Here is a 27,598-nt window from a genome sequence, read left to right on the forward strand (position 1 = left end):
AAATTCAGCAAATCTAATGAATACATGCATCAAGAAAATCCATCCTTCCACATTTCACTGTGTTTCACTGAAGTAAAAAAGAGAAGTTTGCTATGAAAGTCATGTTATGCCAAGAATCAGATAGAAAAGCAGCAGCTATCTCTCAGCTTTTTGGAGGGTATAATGGAATGTTGTTTCTGACGTTTCAGTTCATTATTCATGTTGAACCTCCAATAAGACCTGTAGTCACTTTTTAAACAAAAAATTATTAAGTTAAAATTAACATGGAGGAAGATTGAAGACTTGATTAAAACAAATGTATTTGTTGAATTTACTAATTAATTAGTGAAAGATTAAATTAATGAATCTGATTCAGTCACACACTTGTCCAAGTTTCAATTAAAAAATTATCATATATATATTATATATATATGTATAAATATATATTATATGTGTATATAATATATATATAATATATATTATATATGTATAAATATATATTATATGTGTATATAATATATATATTATATATATATATATATAAAATTGTTTCCTAGCCAGGAGGCTGAACAAGTTGGTTCTTTACCCTAACTCACATTTGAAAGGGAGGAGAAAGGATAAAGTATTTCCTTCCTCACTATGTGAGGCTTGCTTTTCAAGCCAAAGTTTTGGAAATAGCTTAGATGGCTGAATAGATGATGAGCTGGTAATGGAAACAAATGCTGAATTTGCCTTTGAATTAGACCACTGCAATTTATTTTTAATACAATTTAATATTTTAATTCTCTTTATATTTTGTGCTAATAATACTCACAACATAGGAGCATGAACTTTCATTCTGTGTGGATTCAGGCCCACAGGACCATGGCTGGTGTGCTGGATACACATGCCAGAGAAGATTGTCTCTATTTCATAGCATTGTGGCTCTGAACAAATCTTACGAAGTTTACTTCACGGGTACCAGTCCTCAGAATCTTCGAGTGATGTTGCTTAATGTTGATCATAATAAGGTAAGTCAAGATAGAAGTAATGTTTTAAGAGTTATTCTAATTGACTACTTACATACATTTCTATCTGCTAAGGATTGTCTACTGTCTTGTTCTCTCTCACATTGTCAGCCTTACAACCCAGTTCAAAAGACCCATTAAGGTACTACTGAAAGTACTATTAGCCCAGATAGTTTTTCTCAGCCCGAAAGGATATAAAGGTACAAACACCTCCCCTTGTTCTGGTGTCCATATATGAGACAGTGATGCCTATTATTTTTGTGATTAGCAAGCAAACCTGAATTTTTACATTAAAATAGTGTACATCCAAAACTTGGAATTAAAGACTTATTATTCCATGGTGTTATTATACATACAGAAAACATAGCTTCAAAATTTTTTTCGGAGATTGCAGCAAATTATTTTAAGGTTTTTTTTTATAATGAAAAGCCTTTGCTATAAACTGAATTTGACTGGAAACATTAAATTTAGTCATGCTGTAGTGGAAAAGAAAAGTATGAGGTTAAACAGTAATCCCATTATTCAGAACTTTTTCTTTTCTAAGAATTTGAGACTTCAAAGTCCCAGGATGTTAGGAACATGAAGACACAATGCTGAAAAAGTGAATCTGGGAGGGGAGGAACAAAAAGAGACACATGCTCCTTCTTAAGTGATAGAAATTCCATACTTTCAGCTGCTCAGGAGAACACCTGGGAGCCATTTTTGACCCCTCTTTCTCTCACATTCCTTATCACATCCATCTGTGAATTCCACTGAGTTACTTTTCAAAATACCCAGACTCAGACCACTTCTCACCACTGCTGCTGCTACTATACAGTGGAGCCAACATCTTCTTTTTCTTGGATTAAGACACTTGCTTCCCAATTCTTTCTGCTTGTACCTTTGCCCTTCTATGGTCTATCTCAGCTCAGTAGTTAGGGAGCTACCTTACAAAAATCAGGTCTCCCCTCTTGTCAAGCATCAGATCCGGGCTCTTTTCTGTCCCAGCGCCTGAAATGGTTTCCCAGCTGGTCTCTGTACAAAAGTCATAGTCCTCACAATGGCCTATAAGGCCATATGAGAATCTCCCTATCTCTTACTTCTCTTGTTTCTCCTACTTCTCTTGCCACACTGGGCTTCTTGCTGTTCCTCAGCACACCACACATGCTACCACCTGAAAGAAAGTATGTTTCAGATGTTGATGTGTTTGGGACATTCTAACAAGGTGGCTAAATTCCTCATCTTGTCATCCCTGATCGTCCTTTAACATTCGGCTCTCCCAATTTCTCATACCCTCATTTACCTTTTCTTTTTTTCCATAGCACACATCATCTTCTTTTCTATTTGCATATAATAGTTGTATATTGTAACATTTACATATGTGCTTACAATATATCTTAATTAGATTCACCCCTCCACCATTCTCCCTATCTCCTCGCTCCTTTTCATAGAACAACTTCAACAAGTTTCATTGTTCTCTTTTCATACAAAAATACATAATACATCTACCATATTTGCCCTCCTTCATCCTTTCTGTCTGCCCTCCCTCCTCTCACTGGTACCCACCCCCAGAGAGGATCTATTTTACCTTCCTGCTCTTCATTTTTTAAGTATATTTTGACTGTTCAAGAGGGGTTTGCCTTGGTATTTCAGGCATGTATGTATTGTGCTCTAGTCACATTAAACCCATCTATTACTTTCTCTTCCTCTATTGCCCTGCTCCTCTATTATTCAAATGTTTGCAGTGCATTATGCTATACTGTCTTCATACACAAATTCATTGTGTTTCAATATTATTTGCTATCATTCTCTTTTCCTCTATCTCCTCCCTGTAGCTCCCTCAACAGAAGCACTAATTACATCATATCTCTCTCTCTCTCCGTTATTTTGTGTGTATATAAAATTATGTATTTACATGCATAGATCCAATTTCCACATAAGAAGGAAAACATGCAATTTTGTCCTGAGCCCAGCACACTTTGCTTAACATGATGATGTCTTTTCCCATCCATTTACCTGCAAACAACATAATTTTATTCTTTGTGACTGAATTATACTCCATTGTGTATATATACCACATTTTCTTTATCCATTCATGAGTTTTAGAGCATCTGGGCTGTTTCCAAAGCTTTGCTATGATGAATAGTACTATAATAAACATGGGTGTGGAAGTGGCTCTATTGTATTCTGGCTTCACACATCAACTTCTTACATGTTTCAGACTTCACTATTTAAGTATTTCATTTATTTATTGTGTCTCATCTCAGTCTAGGACTTAAGCTAAAAGAAACAGTGGCTTTTGCCAGCACCTAAAATTATGCCAGGCTGAGATAAGAATTTGGCTTCTGATTAAAAAAAAAAAATTATAGGCCGGGTGCCAGTGGCTCATGTCTACAATCATAGCTACTTGGGAGGCAGCGATCAGGAGAATCATGGTTCAAAGCCTGCCCTGGCAAGTAGTTCATAAGACCCTATCTCAAGAATACAGAACACAAAGTGGTAGAGTGTCTGTCTAGCAAGCGTGAAGTCCTGAGTTCAAACCCTAATACCACAAAAAAATTAAAGGAGGATATTTTAATTTTAAAATCAAGAATACTGATTACAAAGGTACATGACCATTATTCTGAACCTTTGAAGACAATATCAAAATAAAATTCTGAAGTTATATGGCTTATTAGACTCCTTATTAATCCTTCCTTGCCCTTACGAAAACATACTCCTTATTTATGATCATGATGGAAGTTATTTTGGCAGATTTTTCTTTTTTTATTATTATTAATTTATTCACATGTGCATGCATTGTTTGGGTCATTTCTTCCCCCCTCTTTTCCTCCCCCCCACCCCCGCCGCTTCTAGGCAGAACTTGTTCTGCCCATATCTCTAATTTTGCTGAAGAGAAGACATAAGCATAATAAGAAAGACAAAGCATTTTTGCTAGTTAAGGATAGCTAGCTATACAGAGAAATTCCTAGCATTGCTTTCATGTACAAATGTGTTACAACCCAAGTTGATTGGTTCCTGATCCCCTTCTCATGTTGACCTCTGTCACTTTAAGGTTTCTGTATTAGTTCCTCTGGAGTGGGGACATCAAACGCTTTCATGTTTTGGGTTTTCTACCTATTCCTATATCTCCTGTATGTGCTCTCCCCTTGTCATGTGATCCAAGTCTAACCACATTGCTGTATTTGCCCTAGATGTAAAGTCCACATATGAGGGAGAACATACAATTTTTGGTCTTCTGTGTCTGGCTAACCTCGCTCAGAATGATGTTCTCCAGTTCCATCCATTTACCTGCAAATGATATAAGATTTCATTCTTCTTCATGGCTGAGTAAAATTCCATTATGTATAAATACCACATTTTCTTGATCCATTTGTCAGTAGTGGGGCATCTTGGTTGTTTCCATAACTTGGCTATTGTGAACAGCGCTGCAATAAACATGGGTGTGCAGGTTCCTCTGGAGTAACCTGTGTTGCATTCCTTTGGGTATATCCCAAAGTGGGATTGCAGGATCATATGGCAGATCTATGTTTAGATTTTTAAGAAGCCTCCAAATTTTTTTCCAGAGTGGTTGCACTAGCTTGCATTCCCACCAGCAGTGTGCAAGGGTTCCTTTTTCCCCACATCCTCGCCAACACATGTTGTTGGTGGTGTTTTTGATGATAGCTATTCTGACAGGGGAGAGGTGGAATCTCAGTGTGGTTTAGATTTGCATTTCCTTTATGGCCAGAGATGGTGAGCATTTTTCATGTCTTTTTTGGCCATTTGAATTTCTTCTTTTGAGAAAGTTCTGTTAAGTTCAGTTGCCCATTTTTTTATTGGTTCATTGATTTTGGGACAGTTTAGTTTTTTGTGCTCCCTGTATATTCTGGTTATCAGTCTTTTGTCTGATATATAGCTGGTAAATATTTTCTTCCACTCTGTGGGTGGTCTCATCAGTTTAGAGACCACTTCTTTTGTTGTGCAGAAGCTTTCTAATTTTATGAAGTCCCATTTGTCCATCCTATCTCTTAGCTGCTGCACTTCTGGAGTTCTCTTGAGGAAGTCCTTGCCTATACCTATTAGTTCCAGAGTGTTTCCTGCTCTTTCCTATACTAACTCCAGAGTTTGGGTCTGATATTAAGGTCCTTGATCCATTTTGAGTTGATACTAGTACAGGGTGATAAACATGGATCTAGTTTCAGTTTCTTGTAGCTGGATAACCACTTTTCCCAGCAAAATTTTTGAAGAGCCTGTCTTTTCTCCATTGTATATTTTTGGCACCTTTGTCAAAAATAAGGTAGGCATAGTTGTGTGGATTCGTATCCGGGTCCTCTATTCTGTTCCGCTGGTCTTCATGTCTGTTTCTGTGCCAGTACCATGCTGTTTTTATTGCTGTTGTTTTGCAATATAGCTTGAAGTTGGGTATTGTGATACTTCCAGCATTGCTTTTTTGCTGAGTATTGCCTTGGCTATTCTCAGTTTCTTGTGTTTCCAAATGAACTTTAGGGTGAATTTTTCAATCTCTGTGATGAAAGTCATTGGGATTTTGCTGGGAATTGCAATTAAACATGTGGATTGCTTTTGATAGTCTAGCCATTTTTACTATGTTAATTCTACCAGTCCATGAGCACGGGAGATCTTTCCATCTTCTGTAGTCTTCCTCAATCTCTTTCTTCAGCGGTTTGTAGTTCTCCTTGTAGAGGTCATTCACATCCTTTCTTAAGTTTACTCCTAGGTATTTGATTTTTTTTGAGGCTATTGTTAAATGGAATTGTTTCCATATATTCCTTCTCAGTTTGTTCATTGTTTGTGTATAGAAAAGCTAATGATTTTTGTAAGTTGATTTTGTATCCTGCCACCTTGCTATAGCTGTTTATGGTGTCTAGGAGTTTTGGGGTAGAGTTTTTTTGGGTCTTTAAGGTATAGGATCATATCATCTGCAAATAGGGATATTTTGACAGTTTCTTTACCTATTTGTATTCCTTTTATTTCTTCTTCTTGCCTAATTGCTCTGGCTAGGAATTCCAGTACTATGTTGAATAGGAGTGGGGAGAGTAGGCACCCTTGTCTCGTTCCTTATTTTAGGGGAAATGGTTTCAGTTTTTCTCCATTAAGTATGATGTTGGCTGTAGGTTTGTCATAAATAGCCTTTACAATGTTGAGGTACATTCCTCTATTCCTAGTTTTGTTAGAGTTTTTATCATGAAGTGGTGTTGAATCTTGTCGAAGGTTTTTTCTGTATCTTTCTTAGTCACTATAAAATTTTTCTGTGAGATAAGAATTTTTAAACATTAAGTACTTAATTTTGTGTGGTCACACACAATATCATAAGGAGACTAAGTACCCCCTCCCCATGTCTTTGCTCTTGGAACTGAAAGCCTGTATTGTACTTTGTTGCCTTTCAAAGGAAAGTTTCTTTAATTTAGACATATTCCTCTAATAATTTATTTCATATATTACATTTTTCAATTGAGAATCATCAATTAAGGGTTACATTACAACATCTGTATGAAGGGTTGAATGGAAATTCATTTTAAAAGTTTAGTTCAATTATACTAAATCTGTAAAACTCAGTTCTAGTATTTTATAGACGGTGTATGTGGTTGAAGGACATTTTCTTTGTTAGTGGTGGGTTGAACTCAGGGCCTTCCACTTGCTAGATAGGCATTCTGCCATTTGAGCCACACCCCAGCCCATGAAGGACATTTTAAAATGCTAAATTCTAAATATTCTGCTTTTTGCTCTCTTGAAACACACAAATGTTGTTTATTGTTAACAGGCTGTTCTGGTGGGAATATTTTTTTCTACACTTCAGCGATTGGATGTCTATGTGAACAATTCATTGATCTGTCCCAAAAATACAGTATGGAACACTCAACAGAAACACTGTGAACTTAATAGGCATCTGCACACAGGTATTTCCTCAGAAAGTACAGTACACATGGTATATGTATTCAGATACTTATAAAATTCTTTGCAATGTTTCATTATTAACAGTTTTAATTCCTTAGCCATTGCTGAATGCAGGAGAAAATAAGTTTTTAGCCCTGATCCAACAAACACTAAGACACGTTCACTAATGCCTCTGTCCTGAAAGATCACTCCTGATGGAACTCTTATCTGTGCATGCAGGTACAAGCTCCTGTTTATGATGGACATTCTTTGCTCCCTAAGAAGGCTTTCATTCTGCATATATTAAGTTTAGGTATTTCTATTCCCAAGGCGATTCTGCTCAGATATTTTACTTTATTTCTGCTTTACTTCATAGAGATCAGAGCCTAAATTAATTGGTGGTCACTACAAGGATTGCCAAGAAATCTAGTATGATGTCAACTGAACACTATGAGGTTAACATTGTAAAATAAAGTTGATTTAAATGAAATATATGGGAAGGGCCATACTTATCCACTTAGCAATTTTATAAAGCCGGGATTTGCTACAGGATTCTAATGATGTTGACATCAGACATTCCATTCCATGTGTGTTGCTTATTATTTTTCTATGTGTTTCTCAATCTCGGGTCACTCTTACATAAATGTGTGCTATTGACCATAGTATAAGCTAGACTTGGAAGGATTTATGGTAACCTATACTCTTTGTTGTTTAAAAAAACAAGTCCTATTTTTATCAATAATACAAACAACTAATGTTTCCAGAAATATTACTATGTGTCAGGCATTGTTCTAAATACTTTGTATATAAATCACTGTTACTATATCATCATAACTTTAGGAGGTAGGCACAGTTGAGTCAACTGAGGTACAGGAGGTGAAATAATTTGCCAAGGTTTCTTAGTCTGCCAAAAATTTAAGAAACAAATTATTTTCTTAGAGTTCTGGAGGTTTAGAGTCTGAGGTTAGGGCACTTGTATGGTCACATTCTCATGGAGGGGTCTCTCTTGGCTTGCAGAGTTCATTTTCTTGCTATGTTCTCATATGGCAGAGAGAGTGAGAGCAAGATCCTTGGTGTCTTGATTTTTAAGGGCACTAATTCTATCATGAAGTTCTCACTCTCACAGTCTTAGCTGAAGCTAATTTCCCTTCAAAGGCTCCCATTTCCAACCAGCCATATTGGAGATTAGAGCATCAATATGTGAACACATATTGATGGAGAGGACACAGTTCAGTCTGTAGCATTCTCAAAGTTGATACGGGCAGAGTGAGGACTTGAAAACATCCTCTAGCTCTAAACTCATGCACTTAACCATTACCTTTTTCTGTTTATAAGCTAAGAGAGTCAGTGTTCTCACTTTTTATATAAAAGGGATTGTACATATTTATAGATTAGTTTTCACAAATGTTAATTTAAAAAAAACCAACAACACATATGCTACCAAGGACTCTGTCATTCAGTCAGGAATATAAGAACTATCTCAATAAGCAGAAATTAGTAGAGAGTTGTTTATGCAGGTGGTAAAGGGCTGAAAAACAACACTACTACTGCCCTCCTAGAGACAAATGTATATTACTGTTGTTGTTTTTTAAATAGCACTTTTTGTTACTTTTTTTTTTTTTGTGGTGCTTGGGATCAAACCCAGGGCCTCAGGTGTGCTAGGCAAGCTCTTTACCACTGAGCTACATTCCTCAGCTCAATACAAAACATTGCTTCTAAGTGAACATTTTTGCCTTGGCACTTGGAATGCTAAATATGAGTCTGTATATGTTTTCAATACTTAAAATATTATAATATTATCTATGTGTCTGCATCTTACATTACTGTGATATGTTGAGAAATTTACCTAAGATAAATAGTACATGCACCTCTAAGAGTAACTTAAGAGTTTGTTCGATTTGTAATACAAAGAGCATTCACCAGATTCACACAGTGACATGTGGTAGTAAGAGACATATCTTAGTCTAATACTATTATACAATTCAGCCTTTGGATTTAATATGGTAGTAAATTTATTCACTCTTAAACTTTAATACTCTTAAACTTTAATACTCTTAAAATTTAATACTCTGCCATAAAGCTGTGTGTGTGTGTGTGTGTGTGTGTGTGTATGAACACACATATGCATTTGTGTGTTCACTCATTATACACATAAAAATCTTAGTTGATTTTACAAAATTCAGTTCCCTGGTATTTTTTTGTTTAGTATTAATCATAGATTTTTCCAGCTAATGTGCAAACCCGTTTCATCAGCTTAAGATTCCTCTAAGATGTTTTAATATAACCTTTATTTTTATTACATATTTTTCTCCTTGGTAAAATAGGAAACATTGAATTGTAAATGCTCTTTTAAAGTTGGTATATAACACCGCATAAATTAGATGGCTATTAAAGTTAAATTTATATTTTTACATTACCAAATAGCTTCAGTCAAGGCTTTAAAATTCTGAATATATGAATAATATTATAAGTAAGTATAAGCTCCTGGGTTTATAATTAGATTTGTTTCTCATTTACACTGTGTCTATGGCTCATTGTTTTTAAAAATTAATTTAAAATATGATTATTAATGATATTATTTAAATGAGTGACTCTAATTTTTCATGTCAGTTCTGTAATTGTTTTGTTTTTATTATGAATGCTTTCTTATGAAAATGATAACATTTAACTTTTTGGAATCTTCTAAATTCAAACAAGTATTAAATACTGCATGGTAACTATGATTATGTAAATATTTTTTAACTATGCTAGTTTAACCTTTTCCTTCATAGGACAATTCTTTCCTAACCTGGATTCCACTGTCCTTGGTGAAAACTACTTTGATAGGACCTACCAGATGCTTTACCTTTTGGTTAAAGGGACTACACCCATTGAGATCCACACTGCTGCAGTCATATTTGTTTCTTTCCAATTGCCTGCTATAACAGAAGATGAATTTTATAGCTCACATAATCTGGTTAGAAATCTTGCCTTGTTCCTAAAAATACCAAGTGACAAAATCCGCATCAGCAGAATAATAGGAGGGGAGAGTCTGAGGAGGAAGAGATCTACAGGATACACAATGGAAGTAGAGATTGGAGACCCTCCCACCCGGCTCCTACACAATGACACCACAGGTATGAGCAGATGACTTTTAGATAGAGGAATATAATTGCCAAGTCTAAAGCCATAAGTAATCTTATCAGGACCTGGTGTGTCAGGCCTTAGGAAATCTTACCATCCTTACAGGATGAACTGTGAACAGGCCTAGAGACCCTTTTTCTTACTCTATTCCTGTAGCATCAAATTATGAAGAAATTTTAGACTTTATTTTGTTATTATCGTGACTAATAAATGAAAAGATTTGACCTAAAATAAAATCTCTAAGGTGACTTTATGCTTAGAGGTATGGAGAAAGCCTGTCAATGAAACTTGGAAGCACATAGGAAGGGTAGATAAGCTTCAGTTGTAACAAGATCACCCATGAAGTTCTCTGCCTATAGCCATAGTTGACTTTCCTGCTTCAACCTGCACCTCTTTGGACTTAGAAGTCCAGCACTTTGCACTTAACATGACCTAGCCTGTTGATTTCATCTAGGAGTTTATAGGTCCATGGTATATATGCAGTTTATTCATCCACTTATAGAAATCCCTGGTAAGTCTTTGTATGTAGCAAGGTCCAAATTTATCACACTAGCCATTAGATATCCAAAGAAATTGTGATTTATTTCCTGTGTGTGACTTAAATTTCCTCACACACCACCCCTACTGTTCTAACTTCTTAAAACAGCTTTAGCTTGTGAGTCAGATTTATCTAGGTAGGAGTAAGACAGCCTAAGAACTTTGAGCATAGGGACAAGGAGCATAAGGAAAGGCAGACTAATGGCATGCTTTGCAGACATAGACTGAGATAGGGTTTGGAGTCTCAAGGAAAGCCCCACAACTTGGCCTAGAGTAAATCACATCAAAATACTGGAAAGTAGAAAGAAAGATATGCATGTAGCTGTACTGTGGGGTTCCCAAGCTATCACATAATATCAGGATGTATAGAAGTTTCCAGATGTCCTAGAAAGGATTACTTCAGTACTAAATAGACCTCTGGACAGGCAGAGTCCTGGGGTCAGGAGTAAGGTCTTTGGTTTCTAGATGACAATCAGAAATGAATGTCTTAGGGGTGAGGATAGGTAAGACACCTAAAAAACTAGCTAGCATTTGTTGCCCTTTACGCAGAGAAACTAAAGCAGATACCTTAAAGCAACTGAGGCCAATAGGAAAAGGGGAACAGGTACTAGAGAAAAGGTTAGATCAAAAAGAATTAACCTAGAAGGTAACACCCACGCACAGGAAATCAATGTGAGTCAATGCCCTGTATAGCTATCCTTATCTCAACCAGCAAAACCCCTTGTTCCTTCCTATTATTGCTTATACTCTCTCTACAACAAAATTAGAGATAAGGGCAAAATAGTTTCTGCTGGGTATTGAGGTGGGGAGAGGGAGGGGGCGGAGTGGGTGGTAAGGGAGGGGGCAGGGGCAGGGGGGAGAAATGAACCAAGCCTTGTATGCACATATGAATAATAAAAGAAAAATGAAAAAAAAAAATGAATGTCTTTGTAAATAAAACTGTCAGAAAGAAGCTGTTAACAGCTCAGAGTAGTTTAGACCTGCCATTGTGCTGAAAACCAAGGAAGACAAAGCAGTAGTAGTCATGCATGGCCATAACACACCTTGGCACTGCTACCCTCAATGGTACAAGCCCTCATATTTGGGAGGGCTTAAAGAAGACTCTCAAAGAAGTCCTCTTAAAGACTGTCTGGGGAGGAATCAGGAGAAATTGAGCAATCTGAAAGACTGAGCGTTTTATCTAAAATGCTAGGCTAGGTCATGCAAAAGAGACTCTAAACTAACAGGGACTAAAATTCCCTGACTACAGGTTACAAAGTGTCACATGAGATCCACTAGCCCAGGATATTGACTCTTCCTGAGCACACTAAGTTTCGTGGTTTAGCCATAATGGGAGAAAGTCAATGATTTGAGTCCTCAAGGCCATGACTGGATTTGGAAGATTCAGGATACTTCTGAACAAGGGCTTAGCAAGGCCTGTAGTACCCCAAAACATTATCCTGGCCACAGTCATTTTGTAAAAAATCACTCTGACTACAGTGTAGGGAGCAGAAAAGAAAGGGACAAGAATGGATATGAGCCAGTTAAAAGTTGTTTCAGTAACTCGTAGCTTTAAGTATGATTTAATAATGTGGGCAGAAAGAATTAGAAATTGGTAATTGATTAGATATGGTGTGGCAGAAAGATAAAGTAAAAGAATCAAAAGGTTAGACTCTGACAAAGGAAATACGATGCATTGAGGTGTCACATCATAAGGGAAGGAGCACTGTGAGTATTCAGGCTTAACAGAAAATCTCAGACCTGCTATGCTAGAAGAGGAGAACAGAAACTACATTAAACTACTATTAAAATTAACCTTGAAAATTGTCAAATGTCCAAAGCTAGTCACAATTTGATAGTAATTTTATGACATTAACAACTTCTTAGTATATATACTGATAATTTGATAGAAGATAATTATTCTTCCATTCCAAAATTAGCATCCTATTTCTTAAAAGATGATGTATGATGATAAAAATACAAGATAGTGCTTCACATCTAACTAAGAATGACATGGGAAAGTATTAAATTAAGAGACATGTATTCTCCACTCTGCTGTCATTGATTTTTCTTTTTGCCTACCTTTGTTTTTTTTTTCCTTTAATTCCAACTTAAAACATATTCTACTGAATTCTTAATTTTCTTCACCTCATTAATAAGACCTTGGCATGTTTTTCTCCAGTACAGTTTAAAAGTCTTAACATTCTCTAATCTGTTGGAGCAATGAAAATAATACTAAAGTTAAAACTCTTTCATGTCCTCACAATTCTATATTCTTATAATCCAAATGTCATAATACTGTTTCCTCATAGGTCAGATGCAACTATGTGAGCTCCAGGAAATTGCTGATTCTCTTGGACAAGCTGTAATTTTAGGAAAAATCAGTAGTATCTTTGGATTTAGCATTTCTTCCCTGTCTATTACAAGTCCTATCCCTTACCCAAGTGATTCTGGATGGACTAAGGTGAGAACATGCAACTAGAAAAAGGTACATTAGTCTCTTTAAAACATTGTTGTCTTTTCTTATTTTAACTCCCACTTTCAATTTCAAGATAGAAATTTAGGGGGCATATATTTCTAATTTACCATGGACTTTTTCTTATGGGATCACCAAAATAATAATGCAGTCTGAAAAAGAATAAAAAATTGAAAAAAAGAGCATATTTTTCAAAACTTGTCTATTGGTTCCACATGTGCTCTGCTTTGAATATTTATAGTAACATGTCATAAATTTTATCTAGAAGAAATATTGTAATAATACTAACTTTACATACTGAACATATTTTTTAAAAAACAACAAAATATTGCATTTAGCCTATCTGAGATGTTTGCTGAGGAATGCAGTTATCATAGGAAAACCAATTCCTTACTTCTGTCCATACCAGGTAGTTTCCCAGCCAGTTGAAAGGTCTGCATTTCCTATCCATCACGTGGCTTTTGTGTCCTTACTGTCAGTGGTCACCCAGCCAGTGCCAGCACAACCAGGACAGCCATTTTCTCAGCAGCCTTCAATAAAGGCAGTTGATTCTAATGTAAGTGATAACTCAACATTCTACTTGATTGAAGGACTTGATCTGTAAGTGTGGAGGGGGAGCCAACTTTGCTAGTCCTGGAGCACTGGCGGCCCAAGGATGGCACTGCCCCTCAGATGTTGGACTGATACCTATGCATGTCCTCTTCTGTTGTTTTAAAAGCATTTCTTTTAAATGAAGGTGCTCTTCTACCCATGTTGATGAACTCTTTGTGTGAGATAAGGAGCTTCTGAAGAATTTAAACTTATATTGAGACATTCAAAAACATATTTTAGCATAACTTTTTATAAGAATATGGGATAGGACAATTGGGCTAATTCTCTACTGCTCTTTTTTCTTGAGGGTAATTGTGTATCAGTTGGGATTACTTCCCTGACATTGAAGGCCATACTAAAGGACTCCAATAATAACCAAATCAGTGGCCTTAGTGGAAATACAACAATTCCATTTACCAGTTGTTGGGCCAACTATACAGACCTCACTCCTCTTAGAACAGGTAAGTAGACTATTTTAGATCTCCGCATATGTATTCATCAATAGGGAGAACTATAATATTCTTTTAATGATCAAAATATTCTATGATACTTTGGTCAATTAATTGTAGAAATTAGAATGCTATACTCTGCCTTCTTTCAAAAAATATTTAGTCAAGCTTAAAAATATATAGTTTTTAATATGAAAAACAAAATAAAAATTAAAATAAACAAGTAAAACATAATATTAGGATATAAATAAAAATTGTATCATAACATGTTTTCTTTTTTATCTATTTGTATAGTTTTCTAAATTTTCTAAATAAGTATTGCATTTATAGCAAGAAAAATTAATACATGGAGTTTTCAAATTCAAGAAAAGAATGGATAAGGTAGGGTCATGACTTCATGTCAAATACAGGAATTCAAGGTTAAGCTAGAAAGTTGGCCGAACTTTTTCTGAAAGCCAATGAAAAGGAGAAAACAAGACTCACAGTGCTTATCAAATCCACAAGTCAGTTGCTTGTGAGAATTATTCCACTCTCTGAGACCAGAACAAATGTCTCCTGTGAGTTCTTATAATGTGTATATTAAGAACTCAGTGACATCTTCAATGTTGACACACTAAATACAGCCATAACTTCCACAGTGATGTTTCTTGTATTATGTCTACATGAGTTGATGGTATAATTTCTGTTGATAAAAGCCACTCTACAAAGACCCAAATGATATATCCAACTAACAGATTTCCACTGCTAATGGATTATAACATATCTACAAGAAGAAAATAGAGCAGCTGCTTACACCTGCAGCAGACTTCTGTTAATTTGTCCTCTCTCTGTCTCTCTCTCTCCTCCTTTCTCCCTCCTTCTCCTCTTCCTCCTCATTCTTTTTCTTCTTCTTTTCTCTCTCTCTCTCCTTTCATCATGTGTGGGGGATGGAGGGGTTTCATTTCCCTGGTTATATATAAGGAAAGCCAAGTATAGTTATGTCTTCATTATTTTTAGATCAGCTGGCCAGTTTGCAGATTAACCACAATAAAGTTATTATTACAGATGTGGGAAAATTAACAAGATCTCTTTCTAGTAGATACTTCACAATCACCACCCTGCCGGAAATCCCCCTGGCAAATCAGCTTGCAGCCTGACAGCAGCAGTGCCCTGCTTCTACATAAAGCTCCAAACAGAGCAAGCAGGGCCACCTGGGCACAGGAGATATGGGTTGTGGTTTCTAACACAGAAAATAAGGATGTGAGAATTGGGTATGAGAAAGGTGGGGGAAGAAGGTACAGTGACTACATCTTTGACCAACCTAGAAAAAGATAGTATTGCTAATGGGCATTTGGGACATGCTTGTCTAGCAACTATGTAATGTCTGGTGTTTGTTTCAGTTCCTATTGCATATCAGACCAGCTTAAAATCTGATAGCTTAAAACAACAGCCATTCTATTTGCTTACAGTTATGTGGATCAAGAATTTGGGTGAGGATGGCTCTTCTCTGTTTCATGAGGCCTGGGGTTTCTAATTGCTGGGACTGGTTAGCATAACTTGACTGGGATCATATCTCTAAGATCTCGATTCTGGAGTTGCACTGCATTTGGCTTCCATAAGGCTAGCCTCAGCTTCCTTCCTGTTGGAGGGCAAAAACAAAATAAATTGGGGAAAAAAACCACCCTAAATTACTTACTCATCAAAACCATTAAGAAAAAATGTACCTGACACATAAAGTTAAGTGTCTTTCAGACTGAAAAAGAAAGGAAAAACTTAAATACAGCATTGTCATGAATTGTCAGTGGCAGAAAATTCTACAGAACAATATCCATTTATCTTAAAAGTTACAGCATACATTACTAAGTTTGTGAATGCATAAAGGTGGTTGACATCTAATTATATTCTCTTCTTGAAAAAGAAAAGTGGAATCAGAAATGGCTTTTTATATAATAGATAAAAGAGGAGTAAGAAATTACAAGATTGTATTGTAAACAACCTTTTCTATGTAGTAACTACTGTTATTGAAAACAGTGGTCCCAGATGAAACTACATCAGGGAAAAATACATTGGTTATTTTATATTAAAAGCTATGGGGAGATTTAACATGTAGGTTAAACAAATATTTGCATGTGTTCTTTATCCTCCATACCTAAACATAGGTAACAGTGTTTCTCCATGATGCCTACCTGGGATTGGAAGGAAGGAAGGGTCTCAAATGTTCAATACAAAAACAGCATCTGACTTACAGCAAATGTGAGGTGGTTAACATTGTTCAATCTGAATGGAGGGCATATGAGTATTTGTTGTATTATTCTTTGAACTCTCCTATACTTGAAAATTTTCAAAATGAGAAGTTCAGTATCCATCTTCACTGCCCCCCACACTGGAACTGTTGTTTCTCCAGGCCTAGGTCAGGTTAACAGGGTGAAACAGAGATTCAGTGCCCTCACCTGCTTCTCTATTGTCCTGCATTTCAAACAGCTTGTTTCTCCCCTGTCCCTTAGGAAAGGACCCCAAGAAGCAGAGAATCTACGCAGGTCCTCCTGTCCATGGCTCGTGGACAGATTGAATTCTTCTCACTCAGATTCATTCTCTATACTTTTTGTAGTTGAACTAATTTATTTGACTCTATTTCAGTTGCACACTGTTATAATTCACACTATTTTAAAGTCAGTGAAAATCAAATTAGAACTGTTTGAAAATAAGCAAAGAAGTCAACCACTATGATGCTTTTTTTTCCCTAGGAAAAAATTTTAAGATTGAATTTCTCCTGGATAATATTGTTCAAGTAGAATCCAGAACCTTCAACCTGCCAGCACAGACTGTCCCTGGTGGCAGCAGTAGCAGCACCAGCAGCAGCAGCCACAGCAAAGCCTCAACTGTGGGTTCATCTGTCCAGATACTGACTGCAGCAATTAGCTGTCTGATTGGAAGAATGTTGCTCTTGGAAATATTTATGGCCACAGTTTTCATTTTGAACATAACTATAGGTAAGCACGGTTCACCTTGCATATAATGCATGTCTCTATATATGCAGGGAGCAATATGTGTTTCCTAAGTAAAGGCTGTATGTATAGCTCTTTTGTGGCACCATAAAGAGGAGGTATCATCCTCAATGTCAGAGACAAGACAACCTTACAGGAATGTTATTCACATTCCATACTGATATATAAGAATGTGAGGAATGAGAAGTACAGATAATCTCAGAATTCTTTATCTGTTGTGAGGGGCAGACACAACTTGAAATGGTCTACTTAACTGAAATGCCTAGAATAATATGCCACAGGTACACCCAGACTCAACCAATGCCATCCAGTACCTGTGTGTCTTCATCTCTTGATTCTCTTCTCCTTGATGGTATTTCACTCCCAGTCAACTCTTCCCAATCCTCATGGTAAAAGTACCCACTAAAATCTTCATGATTACATGCTACCAGCCCAAGAGTCAATGAAGAATTAACAACTTTCTCTTTCTCAGTACTGAAAAAAAGACATAAAATGATCTAAACACTCAATGCATTGAAATGATGAATTATTGTATAGATTTGTATTCTGACTTAATAATAAAAAATCACAAAGTTGCACTAAGTAAAAAGGCAAAGCATGAATGTAAAAAATACATAAAAATCTGTACAAGCACCACAACTCTATATTTCCACCAAAAAATACATACAGTTGGTAAATTTGGAAATGCTAACTTTTGGTCATTTTCCTTATCAACTGTATTATGAAATATTTTAAGTTAAAATTAATGAAATATTTTAAATTATGCTATATGTTATTGGTGCTTTTAAAATATTGTGTCCTATTTTCATTTTTCAGGAAGCAACTAAAGTGCTTTTCTGAAGAACAGGCTGAAAACATAAGAATTGCCTACTTATGAGCTACTTTGTTGCACAACAAGAAAAAGTCTACAGCATTTCCAAGAAAATATGCTAAAATATTTTTATAACATTTAAAATGTACTATTTAGCTTTAATCATAAAAATCAGTTTTCATTAAAATATAAATTTCTTTTGATTCTTTATATTTGTGCATTCTTATTTCATTCTAAAAAAACTTTCAGAAATTTCTGATTTGGAAGCAGATATGCCACCTGCAATTGTACAAATTATAGAAACCTTTATAGATAAAGGAACTTGTCTAGTTCTGACATAAGGCTCTGATTTCCAATAATCTAAGTCATTCTAATTTCTGAAGATTTTGGAGGATGAGATTTAGACCTTTATCAGACTGAGTACCTGTCTTTCAGATCCACAGTAATCCCAGGAATTCTAGACAGTCCTGGATTTCTGGGTCTGCAAATATTGTAACAGTTTTCTTGGTGTCTCTAAAAATGAACTTTTGGAACAAACCCAAATTTATTCCCTGCTTAGCCTTCCTTTTCACTTAAAACTGCCACAACTGAGAGTGTGACCTCCAACTCCAGGCAACAACAGAACTGAGCAGCCATATTTTCAAGAGCATAAACTAAAGAATGCAGAAAAGCTACAGATTAATGTAGGTAAATTAGCCCAAAGTTCTTGTACTATAAAAATATAACTTTTACTCCGAAAATTCAAAAGGGAATAATTAATTTGGCAGACTGCCCAATAAAAGGGATTGTAAACATGTTTGGGGTAGGTAGAGATTTTATAACAAGTGACACTCAGCAAGCATTCAGACAACTAAGAAAATTCAACAAAGCTTACACCTTTGTCTCCTGTAGACCACTACCTCCTAGTATATTCACCTTAGAGGACTGCTAGCCTTGCTTAGTAGAAAACTTATAATTACCAGGTAGTAAATTCAAATATTTATATATATATTCAGGATTTCATTCAGTTGAACAAACTAATTTAGCATCTACTAGGTACCAGGCATTCTAGTAAGTGGGAACACTAGAAGAGGCTATGCCCCCTCCATGAGGGTACAGAGTAGATGGAGGAGTGGTGGAAACAAATGCTTTCAAATATAACGTGGTCTGTAAGAGAGATAGATGCATGGTGTTTGAGGGGCACTTCCCTGGAGAGAAGGGGCACCTGTGAGGATGGAGATGAACGAGGCAAGAGTTTCCAGAACATGATCTCTGAGTTAAGTGTGCAGTAATGAAGCATGGGATTAAGGAAAGGGGTCCAAGCAGAAGTTATGACAACAAGAACGAAGATTGAAACACCCCTAGATGGAAAGTTCCTTGAATATGGGGCTCTGCCTTACTAAGCACTTTTCCTTGTCATTTCACAAAATGTTTGGTTTACTGGATGGTTATTTTCTGTGTGTGAATGAAGCATGGGGTATGGAGAAATTTACAAGTAGTTGGAGCTATGGGAGCACCAAGCTTGACAAATGGAAAGGTAAGATACAAGGCTGGGGAAGGCAGCACCTTCTATTTGTATACCTGAGGAGCTTGGGTTTGTTCTGTGGTCACAGTGATACAGTTTTAACCAGATATTAAAATAGAAGGTTTGACTAAGACAGTACAAAGGGAGATATCAAAGATGTAACATTTTTCAAGTAGGCAGCCTAAAAGAGTAGAAGATTAAAGGAGGATTTTTGAGGAGGAAGGCCCTTCCAAAGAGGATGAGATGAGGGAGCAAGTGCCTAAAGACAAGTCAAGAGAAGAGGACTTTCATTTGGCTCATGGAAAGCTTAATAAGTGTCCTTGAGGTTTAAGGCATGCAGTGGTTTCTGAGTCATAAGAATCTAAGCAGAGAGCAGGTGGCTGAAGCAGCATGTAGCAGCCAGATCTATGGCTTTAGAGCATAGCATCTCCAGAATTAGTTAGAAGGACGTACAAGTGTGTGCCATGTACCTGAAAAGGGCCATGTGTGTGTGTGTGTGTGTGTGTGTGTGTGTGTGTGTGTGTGTGTGTGTGTGTGCCTATAAGCTTTCGAAAAAGTTCAAGCAAACAGGTAGAATAGAAATAGTCACAATTTTAAGGGAACTCCAGGTAAGATGTCCCTGACTTTGAAGTCTTGGGAAGGACACGTGAAAGCCCCTACATGAGGAACATTTACCATGTCCACAGATCACTGATAATCTATCACACCTACCAAGTAATTGAGCATTTTTCTACTCCCCTCAGTTCCTAACCTATATAGGTGAGAAGCTTCTGTTTCTCAGAGGGAAAGAGAGAACCAATATGCTTCTATTCCAGCTGAAACTTAAAGTCTGGTTTTCTAGTTCACAAATCCAGTTCACTCTCCATTCCATGATTCATCCTTTCTGTTATTAAGTAAAATTCGAAGAACTGCAATTTTGGCACCTAAGGGACAAATTCCAACACTTGGGTTATGGAAGAGATACAAACATAGTTTTCACATCAGAGCACAAAGCCACAAAATTGGCACCATCTGTGATCTTTAGTTTACTAAAGTTTTAATTTAGTCTACTGGATATTTGTGGTCAAATATTTTCTGTAGATGTTTAATAAGGATGTTTTCTAATACAAGTCATTTGACAGTAAAATTAATTTCCAAAAATTTTCCTCAGTCACAGACTTTGTTTAAAAGTTCCTGATTTTATTGTTTTAGGCTTCAGACAATCTGCCTTTTAGGAACTTTTTATGATTATCATGGTACATACCCAGAATAGTTTATGACACACATATTACAATGTAATTAGTACTTTTCTAAATTCCTTACTTGTTAGGAACCTATGGGCAATACAGCTTTATATGGCTTTCATTCACATGCTAACCAATTTTTTTGTTTTTAAATTCTTTGCTTTTAAATAATGTTTCTGTGACATTTCTACCTTACAAATTAAAGTTTAAATTCTTATAATACTTTTTAATGTAAGAAGTGGTTATTTGCTTTTGAACAAATCATGAAAGTCTTTTGGTGTTTTCCTCCATAGTTCCTGGCTCATAATTCCCAAAGACAGGCTATAGAAAGCACAGTTTTTCTTCCTCAAGTCAGGTCATAGAAACCCTATTCTTCCTCACCTTCCTCTACCCTACTTTGTCTGACAGACAAGACCCCTCACCCATCTCAGAAGGGGCCACGCTTAGGAGCAAGGATGCTACACAGACAGGCCGAGAAGAGTCTGAAGAGGCAGGCCTTGCTGGGCTACTCCATGCACTCTCTTAGTATGAGATATGCATTGAAGTCTCCATAAAAACTCAAAGGGATAGGATTCAGAGAGGATCTGAATACTAAATTCACAGGGGGTTCTTGAGGGTGGAACCTCAGAGTGTGTGGAAGTTGTGTCCTTTCCCTATACCTCAACCCTATGTGTGTCCTTTGTAGTATCCTTTACAAATTGGTAAACATAAGTATTTCCCTGAGGTCTGTGAGTCACTGAAGCAAGGTCACACCTGGGGGTCATGGGGGTCCTAATTCACAGTTTGTTAGAAGCACGAATAAAATAACCTTCAACCTGGGGTTGGCAACTGGCATATAAGTGGGGCCAATTTTGGAACTGAGTCCTAAACCTGTGTGGTCTGATGTAATCACCAGGTAACGAGTGTCAGAATTGAATTGACACTGCTGTCTGCTGCGGAACTGATGGTATTTTTGGTGCGTGGGTAAACAAAAACCTTACACATGTGGTTGGTGTGGGAAGTGATCTGTGTTTGAAAGTTTTTTGTTTTATTTTGCTTCTACTCAGTACTATTCTATCCCAGATCCGAAAAATTGGTAAATATGTTCTCACTTTGGTTATTGCAAAGAACCAAGAGTAAGAAGGAAATAAGAATACATTCCTATATTTCCCATAACAAGTAAAATGATTATATTTTGTGCTACTGTGTCTAAGTCTTCCCTTAAACTTCCTTTATCTGATCATTGCAACAACTTCTAGATGGTCCATCTGTTTTTATCTCTATCCCCCCCTTTTTTTTTCCTTTTGAGATGGGGCCTCATACCATAACTCATGCTGGCCTCAAACTCGTAATCCTCCTACCGGTACCACCATGCTCAGCCTCTTCTCCTTTTTACTCTCCAAAGTGTTTTCTAAAATATCCCCACCACTATTAATAATGATGATACTGATGAACAGGATTGACCACATGCTTCTAAGTACTCCACATACCTCTACTTAAAATAATTCTGTTAGGTGATCAACCTCTTCCAGATAAGGAAAATTGAAGCCTAAAAAAGATAGAGAAAAATGCCCAAGTTCACAGAGCTACTAATGAAAAGCTGAGATTTTAAACTCAGGCAGTCTAATTTCAGGGTCTAAGTTCCAACATTTAATTGTCTCTTATTTTTCTTCAAGCATGGGAAAGTATTTCATTATGAAGTTTTTAGTGAAACATATTTCTGTTCAAATTCTAGGTTTATATATTACCACTTCTATGTTCTCAGGCAACTTCTTAAATTTTCCTTATTCTCACTTTCTTTAGCTATAAAAATGGAAAATACCCATCTTGTGGTGTGTTTGAGGTCTGATGATAGCATACACATGATCCATAGCATGGAGGCCAACGGGTGGCAGGCTATCAGTAAACGATAGTCACTCCTGTTGTTTTTATTACCAAAATGTTGCTTATATAATGTCAATCCCTGGCCCAATAAACCATTAGGATCTTATTACACTGGAACTGTGCCTGGCATGTAGTAAGCACTATGTGAGTGCTAATTATTAGAATTGTTAGCTTGGCACAGGGCCACATAGAAGAAAGACTACTTCCCAGCTTTCCTTGCAGTGAAGACTGTCTTATGTGCAGTACGTTATAAAAACAGAAATAATTTCATGGCATATTGTAGGAAGTTTCCTTAAAACATAGCTATTATGCATCCTTCTGCCTTTATTCATCCCTTCCTGCTTTTCCTACTGCATGAAGCAAGATGCCTCTTCAGACTGGTAGGGAAAAGGCCAGCCTTGGTGGGAAGGGACAGAGCTCAGGTGAAAGGAGTTTGGGTTCTTGACACTGTGGTGCACTGTCTAATTTTAACTGGTATATCTTCTGGTTCCATCTGACATCAGAGATGACAAAATTTGAAAGGAACAAGAGAATAGGGAACTAACCCTTCCTAAGGGAGTGGGTAGTTAGATGAGCAGGGACAATTCCAGGATAAGAAAAGAGCTTAAGATACCACATATATTTTGAAGTTATTACCCAACTCATCCAAAACTGAAATGTTTAAACCTTAATTTGAATTCATTCTGTATTTGGGTAGAACCTATTTGAAGCAGTTAGAGGGTTGTACCCTTTTCCCACTCTCGTCAATGTGCATTTTCAGCAGACTCATGCTGGCTCCAACTGACAAGGAGTGTCCACTCTCCAGTGAAATAAACACTAAGATTTATTTATTCCAACTTTCCCTCTGTGAAAAGGAAAGGCTGTGTGGGCATCTGACCAGCTATAAACCTCTTCCCACTTTACTCATAGGTCCTAATACAGTACTTACTATGATTTGTGATTTTAAAATCCTCATGGAAAAACTGCATTTGTAGAAATGCTGTTGATCCACAAATGCCAACTTTATTAGAAAAGTTCTCTTGGGTTGAGTGTTATATATGTTATTTTGATTTCTCAAATGAGGTCAGCACACAGTGTGCCCCTAAGTGGAAATAAGCTGTTTAAATAAATCAGTAAAAAACATGATGAAACTTTTCCTCCATCAGATTTTTGAGAAAAAGAAATCCTTCCAAAATATTGCAGAAACTGCACTTTATCCTGACTTACAATATTTAATGTTTGAAATAACAGTGTTTAAAATTCTCACCCAGTTACAGACCAACTAGTTATGGTTGCTATGGTAATGGGCTCTGTGCCTCTGAGCAGAAAAAAATAATTCCTTTTGGGCAGGGCATTTATGAGTGTGGCTGGCTACATTGTAAGAGATATCCATTGGTTTTCTTTGGACAAATTTATGTATTTAGGCAGATGATCCTTTATATAGGCAAATTCCTCCTAGGAAGAGAGAAAACCTAAGTTTTTCCACTCAATATTTCTTAAAGGTTTAATTTCAAATAAGAACTACAGAAAGAAATACATGTTTCACTGTGAGGAGGTGAATGGTTTTCACTGTATGAAATGTACAGTATACATAGACAAACACCTTTGACAAGAATTGCTGATAGTGTCTGATATTTTTCTAGGGACATAAATGGCTAGAGGGAGATCCAAAAACAAGAGGTAGAAATAAATTAAGACTTTAAAGAGCAACAATTAAGATACATCCTCCTAATTGAATTTGAACTGTTGGACAATGGCAAATAAATATTTTCATTTTGACCAAGACAGTTACCATGAAAGACTGTTCTTTAAAAATATGTTAATATGACAGCAAAGTTCTGAGCTGACTTACAAGGAATAAAAAAATAAAGTACAAAAGACTAGTTAGGATGTCATAATAATCTACATAAGCTGAAATGATTGGCACTGAAAATGGATAAACTTTGGCAGTGAATAATGTTATAGGAAAAATCATCCAGGAGTAGTGAAGCTTGGAGAGCGGGGTAAGTGTTGGCTTTCATTCTGACAGCTGCTATTCCACCTAATGTCTTTAAAAGCAAAGAGGCAGAGAAAGACGATTGGGGAATTGATTTCTGGCTACAGCTTCCAAGCTAACTCTTCTCTCTTTTTCTTTTTAATGTTATTGATAAACGTGTATATCTGGTTGCTCATGACAGAGAATTAACCTCTATTTCTTAGAAATTCCTTGTTATAAGCTCAAGAAGATTCTACTGAACTCGAAGACAATATTGGTGCTGGAAGCTTTCCTTCATTTTATTGCTGTGTTTCCAACACATTTCTGCATACATTATGACATTTAATTTGCACAGTACATCCACAAAGAAGGAATTATTGACCTAATTTTGCAGATGAGAAAATTGAGGCTTAAACTTATTCAAGGTCACAGTCACAATGTCTGACATGCTGTATGTTGCTGAAAGGATGAGTCTTCCATTGTTAGTTCAGTATTATTTGTATGTTTTCAATTCATGTACAAAATAGATTAGGTTAGGTTATTGTTTTATGTTAGTTGTATGAATTTCAACCCATTTGCTCTTAGAAGTAATATAAGGCCTTAGACTTCTAGATCTTGTTCAGATCAAGTCTACTTAAATCTTATTATAGCTGAACTATATTATAGTTCTGATAATAACGTGGCATTGGTTAAGTAGCCTTATGTTACTAAGCCTCACTACTGGTCATAGAATGAGAATTTGTCCATCTTTTCATTTGAATTCATTTCTAGTTAAAAAAAAAGTGCATCATTTTTCTTCACTTCCATTTAGGCCTCTTCTGAAAGAACTTGGTTAACTCTTAAAATAGTTCTTAATTCTTGGATCATCCTGTATGAAACAATACAAATTGCTACTTATTTTAGTAATAATTATAATTAAAAATATTTAAATGTCTCCTGGAAAGTTAATTTTCATTCAGTAGCATAGAAATAAAAAGCTGCTTCATACTGTTTGGTTTATTAAGCAATTGACCTTAACTATTAAATAACGATTTTAAATATTAAAAAGTTATAATTTCTAGAATGTTAAAGTTTATTATTTGGAAAGCAAGTAAAATATTCTAGTAGAAAGAGCAATAAAACCACACATTAGAATTATCACAGAAAACTATATGTTTTCAAAAGTATCTGTTCAAAGCTGTAACTGTGCTGCAAGTCTTTGTTTTGCTTGACAGAGAAATGAATGTGACTTTATGATCTGTATTCTACCATGAACAGCTGCTCATTAATAAAAAGCCATTTAAGTCCAAGTCGGAACAGCAGGTCTAAAATTGTGCTTGAGGAAAAAAACCTACCCTTTGGTGAAAAGCCAGGGAACTAGGTTGGGGGTGATCTAGAAGCAAAGGACTGTATTTGCAATCTTCTGGGCAGGTTTAATTGAGACGGCTCAGCCCCAACTGGAAAACTTAAAACAGCAACAACTACACAGGTTTTTAAAGAGAAAGAGGTGGATTGGAAGCTGATGGCCTGAATAAAATCAAGCAGGTGACTGGGCAAAGAATGATAAACTTTAAAGTGGACCCAAGATTATGCACAGAGCAGGCAAAATAAACTACACCCCATGGAATGAAGGCTATCCAGAAGGAACTTTTTCATATACCAAGTTCTATCTCCTTTTTTTGACCACATTTGGAGATCCTCCACATCTACCCATGCAAGATTTGTACAGAGGACAGGATTGATTTAAAATTGCACATTCCCTGGGGTGCTTCCCAAGTGAGATTCCAAATTACCAACACCTTTGATCCCCAATTGTGGAATTACCACCCAAAAGTAAAGACAGTTTTAAAATATTCTTTGACAGGTATTTCTAAAGTAAAACTTAAATTTTCAATCTTTAGCAAGGTTTGTTGTTTTCCATTTGTTTGCTGTTATGTTGGGAAGCGAGTACTCATGGCAAATTTTGTAAAGAAAAATGAAAAGTTATGAAAAAAAGAAAATTTCATGGACCACAATAACAATTTGAAACAAATACCTAAGTCATAAAGGGAAAAAATTGAAAACATGCTTATGTCAAGATTATTGAATTTGGAGTACCCAAAAGCACTGGAAGTTTTAGATTACTGGAATGTAGGCTTTCAAAGAGAGGTTAAAGGTAGGTGTTTAACGGACTGAAGATGGCTTCCTGGGCTTGGGGAGGTATAATTTCTGAAAATGATGTGGTAGTTTAACAGGCATAACTGTAGGAACAGCTATTCTCCTGTGTCAGACTCTGCACTAACAGATTTCCAAGCATTAAATTTACCGATGAGGAAACTGAGGTCACGAAATCACTTTATCTGACAGCCAGCCAGAGCAGGAGTCATAAATTCCTGTTTCCCCTCACTGGCCAGGCAGGGTAGTATAAACCTGTAACCCCAACACTCCGGAGGCAAAGACATGAGGATTCTGAGTTTGCGGCCACCCTGGGCCACATAGCAAGATCCCGTCCCAAAAGTAATAAAGCAACGATGACTAAATTACTAATAGCAACGCTGAGCAAACTGCAGTGAGCAGGGTGGGGACTGAGTCCTACAAAGTTGAGTGGGCAGGGTGAAAAATGTCCGTGGGAGGCTCCCTAGCCGTCCTTTCTGCAGCAGGGCTTTTCTGACAGTCCTCTGCCCGTAACAGCAAAGGATTCCAGCTTCTCAAAAGCATGCCAGATTAAAAACAGTAATAAAAACAACCAGCCTTCCAGGACAGCACCACTTAAGGGCACAGCTTGGAGGAATGGCGGGTCCAGGCTACAGGCAAGTAGTACATGGAGGGACTTGGTGAAATGCACTTGTTTTAACTTCTAGCTGAAGAAAACGGAATTAAAAACCGCGTGGGAGAGGCAACGCTCTGGATGGGACTCAACTGCCATAGCCTAAACTTCCTGACTCAGAGGGGCTGGTCCTCTTTTGCAGTCTGGAGCTGCTTCTCGGTCCCTTCTGGTAGACGGCTCTATGCGTGATAAAGCGGCCTGGCTGTGAAGAGGCAGTGGACACAAAAGATAACGCGGCCCAGGTCCACCGAGCTCCCAACGACCACAAACTACCCCCCCCAAACCTCCGCGTGCCACGCGCCGCTCGCCACGCCCCGCTCGCCACGCCCCTTGCCGCTCATTGGCTCTTCACCTTGACGCCAGACCCAGCAGCCTCTCGTCTATTGGGCCAGACAAGACGTGGGGCGGGGTGCGGAAGTAAGGGCCTAGAGACAACAGAGAGCCCGCCTTCCAGGACAGCGAAAGGGGAGGGTTTGGGGG

The 27,598-nt window shown here is 36.9% G+C and overlaps 1 protein-coding gene across 5 annotated transcripts in view; it reads left to right on the plus strand.

Moving 5' to 3' along the window:
• The window catches only part of Pkhd1l1 (PKHD1 like 1), a 189,220-nt gene extending 171,221 nt beyond the window's left edge, over positions 1–17,999 (plus strand). For all 5 annotated transcript variants that reach the window (XM_074069062.1, XM_074069063.1, XM_074069065.1 and 2 more), the window contains 8 exons: positions 832–989; positions 6,727–6,862; positions 9,611–9,955; positions 12,791–12,942; positions 13,364–13,510; positions 13,853–14,006; positions 16,718–16,963; positions 17,795–17,999. In XM_074069062.1, the coding sequence (XP_073925163.1) occupies positions 832–989; positions 6,727–6,862; positions 9,611–9,955; positions 12,791–12,942; positions 13,364–13,510; positions 13,853–14,006; positions 16,718–16,963; positions 17,795–17,805 (1,349 nt within the window). In that variant the 3' untranslated portion in view covers positions 17,806–17,999. The remainder of the gene's footprint in view (positions 1–831; positions 990–6,726; positions 6,863–9,610; positions 9,956–12,790; positions 12,943–13,363; positions 13,511–13,852; positions 14,007–16,717; positions 16,964–17,794) is intronic.
• Positions 18,000–27,598: the final 9,599 nt, after the last annotated feature.

Source organism: Castor canadensis, chromosome 3 (assembly GCF_047511655.1).
Source record: "Castor canadensis chromosome 3, mCasCan1.hap1v2, whole genome shotgun sequence".
Classification (NCBI taxonomy): domain Eukaryota; kingdom Metazoa; phylum Chordata; class Mammalia; order Rodentia; family Castoridae; genus Castor; species Castor canadensis.